The sequence below is a fragment of the Eschrichtius robustus genome, chromosome 1 (genome assembly GCF_028021215.1).
Source record: "Eschrichtius robustus isolate mEscRob2 chromosome 1, mEscRob2.pri, whole genome shotgun sequence".
NCBI classification, from domain to species: Eukaryota; Metazoa; Chordata; class Mammalia; order Artiodactyla; family Eschrichtiidae; genus Eschrichtius; species Eschrichtius robustus.
In genome coordinates, this window is record NC_090824.1 from 54,716,405 (window position 1) to 54,730,746 (window position 14,342).

The following is a 14,342-nucleotide window of genomic DNA, read 5'->3' on the forward strand; positions in this document are numbered from 1 at the left end:
CGTTGCGGCACGTGGGATCTTTCGTTGCGGCACGCGGGCTCCAGAGTGCGCGGGCTCAGTAGCTGCGGCACAAAGGCTCTCTAGTTGTGGCGCATGGACTCCAGAGTGCGCGGGCTCAGCAGTTGTGGCATGCAGGCTCTCTAGTTGTGGCACATGGGCTCTAGACTGTGTGGGCTCAGTAGCTGCGGCGCACGGGCTTAGCTGCCCTGCGGCATGTGGGAACTTAGTTCCCCGACCAGGGATTGAACCCACGTCCCCTGCATTAGAAGGTGGATTCTTAACCACTGGACCAAATCAAAAAATATTTGCTAATATTTTGTTGAGGATTTGTACATCTATGTTTATGAAACATATTGGTCTGTAATTTTCTTTCTTTTTTCTTTTCTTAATGTCTGTCTGGTTTTGGTATCAGGGTGACGGTGGCTTCATAGAATGAATTTGGGAGTGTTCCCTCCTCTTCAATCCTTTGGAATAGTTTGAGAAGGATATGTGTAAGGTCTTGTATGTTCTGTAGAATTTCCCAGTGAAGCTGTCTGGTCCTAGATTTTTGCTTGCAGAGAGCTTTTTAAAATACAGATTCTATTTCACTCCTAGTGAACAGTCTGTTCAAAATATGTTTCTTCTTGACTAAATTTTGGCAGGCTGTATATTTCTAAAAATTTGTCCAATTTGTTGGCATATAACTCTTCACAGTATTCTCTCATGACTTTTTGTATTTCTGTGGTATCAGTTGTTATTTCTCTTTACTTTCTTATGTTTTTTCGGGGTCCTCTCTCTTTTCTTCTTGGTGAGCCTGGCTAGAGGTTTGTCAATTTTGTTTATCTTAAAAACAAACAAACAAACCAGCTCTTGGTTTTATTGATCTTCTTTTTATTTTTTTTTTGATCTCTATTTATTTCCTCTCTGATATTTATTTATTTCCTTCCTTCTGCTGACTTTGGGTTTTGTTTGTCCTTCTTCTTCTAGTTCTTTTAGGTGGTAGGTTAGGTTGTTTATTTGAGATTTTTCTTGTTTCTTGAGGAATGTCTGTTTCGCTATAAACTTCCCTCTTAGAAATGCTTTTGCTGCATCCCATAGATTTTGTAAAGTTGTATTTTCATTGTCACTTGTCTTGAGGTATTTTCTGATTTTCTCCTTGGTTTCATCGTTTACCCACTGGTTTTTTAGTACCATGTTGCTTAGTATCCATGTGATGGGTTTTTTTCTTATTTTTCTTTCTGTGGCTGATTTCTACAGTTTCATACCATTGTGGTTAGAAAAGATGCTTGAAATAATTTCTATCCTCCTAAATTTGTTGAGGCTTGTTTGGTGACCTAGTATGTCTTCTATTGCAGAGAATGTTCCATGGGCACTTGAAAAGAATGTGTATTCTGGGTTTTTTCAATGTAGTGTCCTATAGATATCAATTAAGTCCAACTGGTCTATTGCATCACTTAGGATCTCTGTTCCCTTATTGACTTTCTGTCTGGAAGATCTGTCCATTGATGTCAGTGGGGTGTTAAAGTCTCCTAGTATTATTGTATTCCTGTCAGTTTCTCTCTTCATGTCTGTTAGTATTTGTTTCATAAAGTGTATTTAGGTGCTCCCATACTGAGTGCATATATGTTAAAGAGAATAATATCCTCTTCTTGTATTGATCCTTTTATCATGATATAATGTCCTTCTTTGTCTTTCTTTATGAACTTTGTTTTAAAGTCTATTTTGTCTTTAGAAAATGGACTTGAGGACATGGGGTGGGAGGGCAAACCTGGGGTGAAGTGAGAACAGCATCGACATACATACGCTACTGAATGTGAAATAGTTGGCTGGTGGGAAGCAGCAGCATAGCACAGGGAGATCGGCTCGGTGCTATGCGATGACCTAGAGGGGTGGGATAGGGAGGATGGGAGGGAGGCTCATGATGGAGGGGATATGGGGACATATGTATGCATATGGCTGATTCACTTTGCTGTGCAGCAGAAACTAACACAGTATTGTGAAGCAATTATACTCCAACAAAGATTTATTAAAAAAAGAAAAAAAAAGTCTATTTTGTCTGATATGAGTATTGCTACTCCCACTTTCTTGTTATTTCCATTTGCATAAAATATCTTTTTCCATCCCCTCACTTTCAATCTGTGTGTGTCCTTTGCCCTAAGGTGAGTCTCTTGTAGGCAGCACATTGCAGGTTCTTGTTTTTTTATCCAATCTGCCATTCAGTGTCTTTTGATCGGAGTATTTAGTCCATTGATATTTAAAGTGATTATTAATAGGTATGTACTTATTGCCATTTTAAACCTTGTTTCCCAGTTGATTCTGTAGTTCTTCTTTGTTCATTTCTTCTTTTTGTTTTTCCTTTTGTGGTTTGATGATTGTGTATTATGTTGGAGCTCCTTTCTTTTTGGTTTTTGTGAATCTATGTATGTTTTTGATTGTGTGATAAACTTGCTGGGTAGAGTATCCTAGGTTGCAGGTTTTTCCCTTTCAGAACTTTGAATATATCATGCCACTCCCTTGTGGACTGCAAAGTTTCTGCAGAGAAATCAGCTGATAGCCTTATGGGGGTTCCCTTGTAACTGACTCTTTGACTCTTTGTTTTTCTCTTGCTGTCTTAAGAATCCTCTCCTTAACTTTTTCCATGTTAATTATGATATGTCTTGGTGTGGGTGTTTGGATTCATCTTGTTTGGGACCCTCTGTGTTTCCTGTACCTGGATATCTGTTTCCTTCTCTATGTTTGAGAAGTTCTCAGTCTCTTCAGCAAGTGGTGTTGGAAAACTGGACAGCTACAGGTAAATTAATGAAATTAGAACACTACCTCACACCATATTCAAAAATAAACCCACAAAGACCTAAATGTAACATATGACACCATAAAACTTCTAGAACAGGACACAGGCAAAACATTCTCAAACATAAATTGTACTAACGTTTTCTTAGATCAGTCTCCCAAGGCAAAAGAAATAAAAGCAAAAATAAACAAATGGGACCTAATCAAACTTAAAAGCTTTTGCATAGCAAAGGAAACCATAAACAAGATGAAAAGACAACCTAGGGAATCAGAGGAAATATTTGCAATTGATGTGACCAACAAGGGTTAATATCCAAAATATACAAATAACTCATAAAATTCAGTATCAGAAAAACAAACTCAAAAAATGGGCAGAAGACCTAAACAGACATGTGTCCAAAGAAGACATACAGATGGCCAATGGGCACATGAAAAGATGCTCAACATTGCTAAGCATTAGAGAAATGCAAATCAAAATCACAACGAGGTACCAGTCAAAATGGCTACCATCAAAAAGTCTACAAATAATAAATACTGGAGAGGAGGTGGAGAAAAGAGAACCCTTGTACATTGTTGGTGGGACTGTAAATTGGTGCAACCACGATGGAAAACACTATTACATGATCCGGCAATTCCACTCCTGGGTATATATCCAGAAAAAAATGAAAACACTACTTTGAAAAGATACATGCACCCCAGTGTTCACTGCAGCACTATTTACAATAGTCAAGACATGGAAAAAACACAAGTGCCCATCAACAGATGACTGGTTTAAGAAGATGTGATGTATATGTATATATTATATATATATAATATATGTATACATACATACATATATACACATACACAATGGAATACTACTCAGCCATAAAAAAGAATGAAATATTGCCATTTGCAGCACCATGGATTGATCTAGAGAATATCATACTAAGTAAGTCAGAAAGAGAAAGACAAATATTATATGCTATCACTATATGTGGAATATAAAAAATAATATAAATGAATCCATATACAAAACAGAAACAGACTCACAGACATAGAAAACAAACTTCTGGTTACCAAATGGAAATGGGAGGGAAGGGAGGAATAAACTAGGAGTATGGGATTAACATATACACACTACTATACATAAAATAGATAAGCAACAAGGATTTACTTTATAGCACAGGGAACTATATTCAATATCTTGTAATAACCTATAATGGAAAATAATCTGAAAAATATATATATATAATTGAATCACTTTGCTATATATCTAAAACTAATACAATATTGTAAATCAACTATATTTCAATTAAAAAAAGAAATCTAGTTCAGACCAGGCACTAGAGAGAAAAGAAACCTTGAAACACTTAAGGAGTTTATACACGCCAAGGTTAAGAGTGGGAAAGACGGGACTTCCCTGGTGGTGCAGTGGTTAAGAATCCTCCTGCCAATGCAGGGGCCATGAGTTTGAGCCCTGGTCCAGGAAGATCCCACATGCCACAGAGCAACTAAGCCCATGTGCCACAACTACGGAGCCTGCGCTCTAGAGTCCGCGAGCCGCAGCTACTGAGCCCACGTGCCACAATTACTGAAGCCCGCGTGCCTAGAGCTCATGCTCTGCAACAAGAGAAGCCACTGCAATGAGAAGCCCATGCACCGCAACAAAGGGTAGCCCCCACTCGCCAAAACTAGAGAAAGCCCAAGCGCAACAACGAAGACCTGACACAGCCAAAAAAAAAAAAAAAAAGAGTGGAAAAGATATAAAAGAAAATAATCACCACATGATAATCAACCAACAAAAGGATAACTTTGAAGGAAAGCTTCTAACCCTCAGGAACAGATCAAGTCAATTTTACAGCAATCTGTACTTTCCTAGGTTAACTTCCAGCTCAGTTTGTGATTATTTATTTAATTATCCTCTCTCCTACTAGACTGTAAGCTCTATGGGGATAGGACCTATGTCTAGTTTTGATTATCATTCTTTTCCAGAGACCGTCAGTACAGTGCTTGGTACATAGTAGGTGCTCAATAAATGTTAGATGAATGTTATAAGGCAGAAAAAATGGAAAGCAAAATATAATTAATTTAGGGTCAACTGACAGAAACATCAGGTAGCCCCAAAAAGTGTTTGGTGACAAAGAGAAAAAAATCTCAGTAAATGGAACAATTTGCTCCACAATAGTTCACAAACATAAAATCTATACATAAACTATTAAGAGATGATTGATAATTAGACAAATCTCATGAGAAAACACATAAAAAACATATTTAAGTAGTTTAATTTCATTTATAAGAGAGGCTGACATAACACCATTTTTTGGTTGTTTTTTTTTTTTTTACCTTAACAAAACAAAGCTTTATTTTTCAATCATATAATATTCGTTCTTGAAACAGGGGGGAGGTTCTGCTCCATATAATCCTTACTCAAGGACCAGGGTTCATCACCTAGAACATCATAATCATAGTAGCAGGAGGAAGATGGAAAAAGAGAATCATGAACCTGTTCTAAAGCCCTTCTACCCACATGTCACTTCTGATTACGTTTCATTGGTTAAAGAAACTCATGTGATCATCTAACTGCAAAGGATCAGAGAAGTGTATTCCTGCTGATTAGCCAAAAGGAGAACTGGAAATAATTAATGAGCAGCGATCATGACATCATTTTTAATGTTACTTTTACTTTTTACCCTACAGTTTCTTCTAAGCAAAGAATTACTGAAAGAAATATTGCTCAAATCTCAATTCTAACATATAAAGAAAAAATATGCTTAAAGATTCTTTGCATATGAACTATCCTTATATAATCTTTTTCTGTTGTTACTTCTGTCCCATTCATTCAAACAGAGAAAGAGAAAATATTAATTCATGGAATCTAGTTTGCTAACACTCCAAGCATCCATCTTAATCACTTTCTCAAATCATTAATTGGGGCTCCAGGATAATATGCTAGAAAATGGGCAGGTTCAAAGGGACAACCAGCAGAGGAAAGGAAGAAGAGGTGGTTCTGAGAGCTAATCCTAAAAAAGTCTGAAGTTTCTTGTAAAAGGAATCCATTCACATTTGCCACTCATTGCCAATATTTCTTTTGGAAGTCTTTTTTTATTCCTTTCAGCATTGCACTCAATGTTTACTTTAACCTGATTATTTGAGGATGCAAGTTTTGTCTGATCGTGCCCAAGGCCACACTATTAGTTTTGGTTGGCTCATCACCACTCCATTCATTTAACATGTGGCATGAACACCACTATATACAAAACATAATAGGGATATAAAGATGACAGTATCTTAACTTTAGCTTATACTACTCCAGACCAGAAACATGGGGAAAGCTTCCTAAAGAAATGGCTTTTAGCCAGTATTCAAAAAACAGACATGACCTGGACACATTAAGATTAGGAAAGGGCATCAATGCAGACTGTACATACAAACCAAGAAAACTTCTAGTATTAAGAATTCTACAGCGTTGGGCATGAAAAGAAGTATAGTAAGAGGTAACGCAAGAAAGGTAAGCTGAGGCAAGATTATTAAGGGTCTTAAAAATTATGCTACAGAGTAGGAAATTTATTCTGTGAAAACCACTCAAGGTTTTGAGTATGGAAGAGATGATGACTGTACCTTAGAAAGATAATTCTGGCAGAGTATGTAGCCTTAATTAAAAAGAACTGAAAATAAGTGACAAAATGTCTTATCACAAGGCTACTGTAATTATCCAGAGAAGAAGTAATGAAAGCCCAAATTAAACTGAAAAGAATTGGTAGGATTGGTCACTGCCTGAACTTGGAGGATAAGGAGAAGTAGAAAAGATGACTCTAAAGTTTTAAGTCTCCGTAACTGGGAAAATGGTAATGCTGCTAATAAAAATAGATAAAAAAGGAGGAGGAGCAGGTCCAGAAAGGAAGGTAAGTTTGGTTTTGAACATGTTTATTCTTGTTGGCCAGATAGACCTAGTATATGTTTGGTTTAGAGTTGGAAGTGTGAGTGTGAAGTAATTTTCTGGAGTAGAATTAACTATTGATCAAAGATACAAATGTTTTTATGATTCTGTCGTCCAAAACAAAAAAAGCCACTGGCAGTAAATGATCATATTCAGCAATTATTTAAAAACAATTAAATTATATTACCTTTAGGAAGAAAAGTATTTTTGCATTTGATTTTTTTATATAAGAAATAAAATATGTAAGTAAATATGAAAAAACCCTGTCATTCTCTTTTGTAAAAACAATGGACAAATGATCTCTCCTAAAAAGAACAGATACTATGAATTATATTAAGGATTAAATTTTAAGAAATTTACCAAAAAAACCAAAAAAAAACAACAAAAACACACAAGAGGTTTCTAATCAAGTTCCCTCTTACTGAATTTGTATTAGCTCCACAAAAAATATACATGTCTAAAATGCCTGATTACCTGCACATGTATGACTTAAGGTGACCAGAAACAAGAGAAGTTGACCTTATGATAACCAAGATTGCTACACACAAAAAAATGACAGCTCCTTACATTTACTGGTAGGCTACAACGCTTAAATACAGGTGACTTCTATTTACTCTAGTGAAATATTTATACCCTTCAAAATCACTCCCTCTTTGTCTTTTGACCCACCTCCTAGAATAACAAAAATAAAAACAAAAATAAACAAATGGGACCTAATGAAACTTAAAAGCTTTTGCACAGCAAAGAAAACCATAAACGAGACGAAAAGACAACCCTCAGAATGGGAGAAAATATTTGCAAATGAAGCAGCTGACAATGGATTAATCTCCAAAAATATACAAACAGTTCATGCAGCTCAATATCAAAAAAACAATAAATGCTGGAGAGGGTGTGGAGAAAAGGGAACCCCTTGCACTGTTGGTGGGAATGTAAATTGATACAGCCACTATGGAGAACACTATGGAGGTTCCTTTAAAAACTAAAAATAGAGCTACCATATGATCCAGCAATCCCACTCCTGGGCATATATCCGGAGAAAACTATAACTCGAAAAGATACATGCACCCCAATGTTCACTGCAGCATTATTTACAATAGCCAGGACATGGAAGCAACCTAAATGTCCATTGACAGATTAATGGATAAAGAAGATGCGGTATATATATATATATATATATATATATATACAATGGAATATACTCAGCCATAAAAAAGGAACAAAATTGAGTTATCTGTAGTGAGGTGGATGGACCTAGAGTCTGTCATACAGAGTGAAGTAAGTCAGAAAGAGAAAAACAAATACCGTATATTAATGCATATATGTGGAATCTAGAAAAATGGTACAGATTAACCTATTTGCAGGGCAGGAATAGACACGCAGATGTACAGAATGGATGTGTGGACACGGGGGAGGGAGGAAGGGGTGGTGGGATGAATTGGGAGATTGGGATTGACATATATACACTACCATGTGTAAAACAGATAGCTAGTGGGAACCTGCTGTATAGCACAGGGAGCTCAGCTTGGCGCTCTGTGGCGACCTAGATGGGTGGGAGGGAGGTCCAAGAGGAAGGGGATATATGTATACATACAGCTGATTCACTTCATTGTACAGCAGAAACTAACACAACATTGTTAAGCAACTATACCCCAATAGTAAAAAATAACAACAACAACATAACAAAACCACTTCCTCTTTACCCTGAGGAAAAAATTTTAAATGCAGCTCTAATAGGATCTCTGAAAAAAACAGAGCAGTCACAGAAGTGCTGCTTGCAACTAAGTTAAAAAAAAAAAAAAAAAAGGAATGTAAATTATTAACAATGGTTAGTGATAACAAAGAGGCTTCCCAGGTTCTACCACAGGGAAATTATATTCCTGTTTCCACAGTTTTACTCCACAGTTACAACCTAAGTAGGCATCTGGGAGTCTTTTGTTCACATGATTTCTCCATCGCATTTTAATGGTAAAATGTCTTGTAAAAAATGAGTGTGTGTGTCTGTATGTGTGTGTATGTGTGTGTGTATCCTGGGGGTAAAGGTCAGCAGGGAAACCCTAGTTTTAACCTCTTGGGTAATAGCTTCCCTGCACTGGCTCCTCAGACAAAACCATAAATTAATATGTGAACCTATGTGTTCTCCTATTGGGCAAAATTATTCAAACAACAACACAGCAGCAGAAGGGTAAGAAGAGAAATCTCAAAACTGAGAAACCTCAGTTAATTTTTCTTTATTGGCATGCTTACAGAGAGACACTGAATCTTAAAAATGAACTTATGAAATTTACTAACCTTTTGTATGCTTATAATGTCTTGGGTGTTCCTTATTTTGTATTTTTAAAACACTAGGTGAAATGTCATGTGACCTATCATCTTCAAAATCACCACATCCAAACCCATAGTTCACACGTTGACCAATTATGCTTACATTGGATGTTGTAATCCCTATAAAATAAATAAAATACATAAAAATATTCATTTGAATGATGTAATACCATAGGTACATATCTCACCTCTAAATCTATCTTGGCTTCTAACCTTTTAAAAAGGTTCAATAACATAATATTAAAAATTATAACATTACAGTAATTTTTTAAAGTTTTATCTTATTTTAAATTTTTATAATACTTTTTTACCTTACTAGCAGATCAGAACATTTATTATAAGGCATACTATCACATTTTATAAAAGAGGCTTTAAAATTACAATGAAATACAAAATTCAATGTTTGAAAGAGATAATCAAATACATATATTTTTAAAACATGACAGGCATTTAATGTTTAAACAACATCTTACACTTTACAGCAAAACAGAATTTTTTTAAATCTAGAATTTTTAAACTGCTTCCTGAGAGAGGCCTATATTCTCCATTTCTCTCTTTTCTCCCACTCTCATGGTCTGGCTTGTGAGGCAATAAACTGTATAGGAAAGGAGCTCAGAATCTGAAATTATGCTTCCTGGCTTTAAATCATAGCATTGCCACTTAAATTGCTGACAGAAGCTGGTCAAGACACTTAACCTTATTTGTAAAATGGGGATAATAGTACTAGCTCTTCCAGAACCTCTGTGAGGACTGAATGAAGAAAATGTAAAGGGGTTAGTACAGGGACTAGTGTACCATAAATATACAAATGTTATATTCCTAGTTAAAAATAAAACAAATCAAACCCTAATGTAGGCCTCCTTTTAATAAATACCTAAAATTTTAATCTATATTTGAATGTTTAAACTGAACACCCTATACTAATACTTTGCAGCTGTTAAAACCACAAAACTACTAAATGGAAAATCCTAGGCAATATATATTTAAGTCACCATCCATTTTTATGTATAGCTGCCATGTAAACCATTAAGTAATAACAATAAAATATAACTTGTTTTTAATACTGTTGAGGGTATTTTAATAAAAACAGGACAGCAGGGAGACGAGGTGGCTGGTGGCCGCTGGGCTAGAGAGTACTGCAGAGTATAGGGCACTAAGTCAGATTCATTGAGAAAGATTTAAAAAATATCTGCTATTAAATGACAGAGACCTTCTGGGAGTAACATGGATATCTTTCTAAATTCTTCTTAATTTTGATAGTTAATTCATAAAGTAAGCCTCATAAAGATATTGGCTTTGGATGGAAATGCTTTCTACTAATAGTTGATACTAACGTAAAGCTACAGGAAAATAGTTTGCTAAAACAACATTCAGGAAATTCAGCACAATGTGCTATAGTAGGTTGTAGTGGAATCTATGTGGAAATCTTTATTGGAAATGCTGATGTGAAGACAGAATGAATTTATAATTTTTATGTAATTATTTTTGTTTTTATCTTCAGGTAGTCCTTATTCTGAGCATTATCATTTTTATGTTTCACCAATTAAACAACAATAAACTTGTAGAAATCACTTGCTTACTGAAAACAAACAAACCCTATCCCAAATAAACAAAAAATGTAAACCCAAATTTATAAAATCCTAAACCATTAGCAACTTAACATTTTGGAAGCATATTAAATTTAACCAAGAATATCTTACAGTAAATACAATAATAGTGTTTCTAAAACTTGATCCTAGAAATACCTAACTTATTTGTTAAAAATGCAGATTTCTAACTCTGAAGATTGATTCAGTAGGTATAAGGTGAGGCCCCAAAACCCATATGTTATATGCATTCCTAGTGATTCCTAGGATTAGGCAAGTTTGAGAAACACTGACTATTAAACAAGTTTGGGAAACATGGAACATCGCATACAGAAGCGAGTATTACTGTAACACCTATCACTCCACTAAAATTTAAATGACTCACAAGGTCATACAACTAGGGTCAGAGGGAAACTCAAATCTTGGTTTTCTAAATCTGCCCTTTTCTAATTCTAAGAATATTCTTCCAAAAGAGGGTTCCATTTTTATAAATTAGATACAGCCTGGCAACAAAGTGTCTCTTCAAACTTATACAATTATTTTTAAAGTAATAAATAATTCATTAGGATAATCAGCCTTAAAAAAGAATTAAAGAATAAGTTTATGTATTATATTTCTTTGGGTCTTCCCCTTTAGGAGAACAAATCCATACCAAGTGCCCACTATGTACTAGGTGCTTTATATATGTTATATACTTAGATCTTCACTACCCTTCTCAAGGTTTACATCATCAGATGAGGGAACTAGTTTCAAAGCAATTAAGTAACTTGCACAGAGCAAGAATATGATTATTAAAATATCAAACTGGGATTCCAGTTGGGGTCTTTCAGACTCCAAAGCACATATACATTGCCTTCCTGTGCCTAGTAGAATAACTATCTCTTAGTCTAACACACAAGCTTTGTGGAAGCCAGTATACCAGACACACATAGTTGAGTTGGGCTTTTATAATTATGACAGGCACTTGTTGGCAATCAGGGGTAAATAATCTCTGGGGATCAAGAATCTGAGAGTCCAAAAAAGTAAAATAATTGCAATACCACTATAAAAATGTCAGTGCAAAATGTAATGATATTACAGAAGAGGTAATATCAATTTTATTTGTGAATTGGGAAGGCTTCCCAGAGAAAGCAACTGAGTTGTTTTCACAGCTGAATGGGGTGTGGTGTGGATTTCAGAGTTCATCCAGAAGAAACAGTATGTGCAACTGCAAAGAGATAGGAAATGGTACTGAAGGTGGTCTGATTTAAATGGATCACAACATACAAAGCAGGAAATGAAAATGAAGCTGGAGATGTCTGCACGGCTCTGATCAAAGAAGAATGCTCTGAATAAATTTAGGCTGGGCAATATAGTCAGTTTTGCATTATGGGAAAGGGATTGTAAGTGGACGAGACTGAAGCTGGAGAGAAATGTTAGGCGACTAGGTAAAAAATGAGTAAGAGTGATAGTGGGAATTAAAAAGAGATGAAATTAAGATATATGTAGGAGGAAGAAATTTAAAATCTTAGCAAACAGAAACACACACAGCTTTTTAGGAAACTAATTACAAGGTAAACCTTAAGGTTGTTAGGACTTTCACAATGAGATCATGCGAAAATAAATATATCCCAACTTGCTACAATTAATTCATAATTCAATAGCTTTACAAATCATAAAGAAGAACATATAGTTCCCATCCTAAATTGATCAGAATTCAAATATTTTTCTAATTTATTACCTATACCTGAATCTATTTTCTAAGAACTGCTGTTATAAATTAGTGATTTCCAGGTTAGTTTGCAAAATGCTTAACACAAGATATTTACACTAGTTAAATATTATTTTTAAAAGAAATTGTCTTTTGTGGCCCCCGGTGGTTTCTAAACTATGCTGCGCTTTAGAATCACCTAGAGAGTTCTCAAAAACTTTGATGGCCAGGTCACATTCTGTATCAATTAAATCAAAATGTCCTGGTGTGGGAGCCAGAACGGGTAACTTATGGGTTTAAAGGGGTATCAATTATTCAGGTAAGTATTTTTTCTTCCAAGAATAATAAGTATTCTTGCCAAAATGGCCTTTTAAGGAGTTAAAAAGATGGTTAGCCTTAATTAGTAATTACAAAAATTCTAAATCTAAAATACATTTGCCATCATTTTTTAATCATTTAAAAATCATACTTTCTATAAAACATATTTATAAAACAGTCATAGAATACCTGCACTGGGGCTTTGTTCAGCTACCTGAGAGTTCTTATTCTTTGCAGAAGAAAGTCTTGTTAGACAAGGTTTTGATCCAAATGTTGGAAATATGTCTGACCTACAATGAAACAAAGTAATTTCAATAAACATTGAAGATCTAGAGCTATTCAGCATTCTTATATCAAACATTCTCTATACTTTAATTAACTCACTAAACTTTGATAGTGAGGCAGCAACAAGAATGATAAACTATGGCTAAGAATATTTCTTATTGGTATTCCTATTTCACCTTTTGAACTTCCAACCTTTTCAACATATGGTCAATCCTTAATTATTCATGAGAGGATTACCAAATGAAATGAAGACACTACAATTTGTGATGTTTAATCTTTCTTTGGGTAAGGGGAAAAAAAAAACCTGACCCGAAGACAGTCCATTCCAGAACTAAGCCAAATGATTCTAATCATCTAGTATGTTATCTACCTTCATATATAATATAAAAATAGGGACTTAATAATATTATAAGTAAGAGATCAGCAACAAGTGAGTTTTAGCAAATGCCGCTTTCTTCGTGGACTATTTTTTGCTATACTTTCTTGACTTCATAAAGGCCTACAGGCCTTGTTTCACAAAGAAAGTAAACTGAAGAATATTAAGTCTGTACATAAAGGGAACTGTTTAAAATCAGTAAGAGCTAAAATGCCAATAAGTCAGTGATGGATATTATTAAGAGACTTTACAAAGGAGTACAATTCTTAGTAGTTGGGTAGGCATATTTGTTAATTGGCCTAGTGAGAAATCAATGTTAAATATTTTAAAAGAGTAATTTCTCTAGACTAGATGACTGTCAATTTACATTTATATTGAGTGTATTTGACTTAGATGAAAGAAAATACTTCAGTCTCTAGAAAAGTGGTTCTCAATAATTTTTCCTTCCCAACCCACATAAGGATGAAAGCCCTGCAGAAGTAGTAGTGACTTTCTTTGGCCGTGATTCTTAAGTCAGGATGTAAGCTGGTTGAGAATAATTGCTCTTAAACTAATAAAACAAAATGTGGAAATACTAAATTCATTAAAGATAATTCAGTCCATAAATGAGGGTATACTGAACTCTTTTCTCACGGAGTTCAATATCTGAAGAGAATAACTATGAAACAATATTGCGAATAGTGAATTCTAAATGTTATATCAACAATATAAAATGAACTTTTCTTCCCAATTGCGTTCCAGATTACTTACAGAACCTTGAAACTGTAAGAGTATGTAACATAAAATTTCACATTCATGTAAGATAAAGGAAAAACTTTAGGTCTAAGAGATAAATGTATATATTTTAAATGTCTGGTAACTTAATGTAAACATAATTACTTCACCAGCCCACGTAGCCATTCCAAATTCATTTTGTAAATATATTGCATTATTCTACACAGGGAATTACAACAAAGGAATTTCCAGTAAGAAAAAATTTCCAACTGCAAAATAAGCTGCTGTTTCAGCTAAAAAATGTGGGGAAGGAAATCATGGAATGAGACAAACCTCTCACAATGGGACACAAAAATCTGGTTT

The 14,342-nt window shown here is 34.8% G+C and overlaps 1 protein-coding gene across 1 annotated transcript in view; it reads right to left on the reverse strand.

Moving 5' to 3' along the window:
* The window catches only part of TOGARAM1 (TOG array regulator of axonemal microtubules 1), a 77,885-nt gene that overhangs the window by 33,070 nt on the left and 30,473 nt on the right, over positions 1 to 14,342 (reverse strand). The window contains exons 7-8 of the mRNA XM_068545816.1: positions 12,794 to 12,894; positions 8,978 to 9,130 (exon numbers count right to left, since the gene is read on the reverse strand). Of these exons, the coding sequence (XP_068401917.1) occupies positions 8,978 to 9,130; positions 12,794 to 12,894 (254 nt within the window). The remainder of the gene's footprint in view (positions 1 to 8,977; positions 9,131 to 12,793; positions 12,895 to 14,342) is intronic.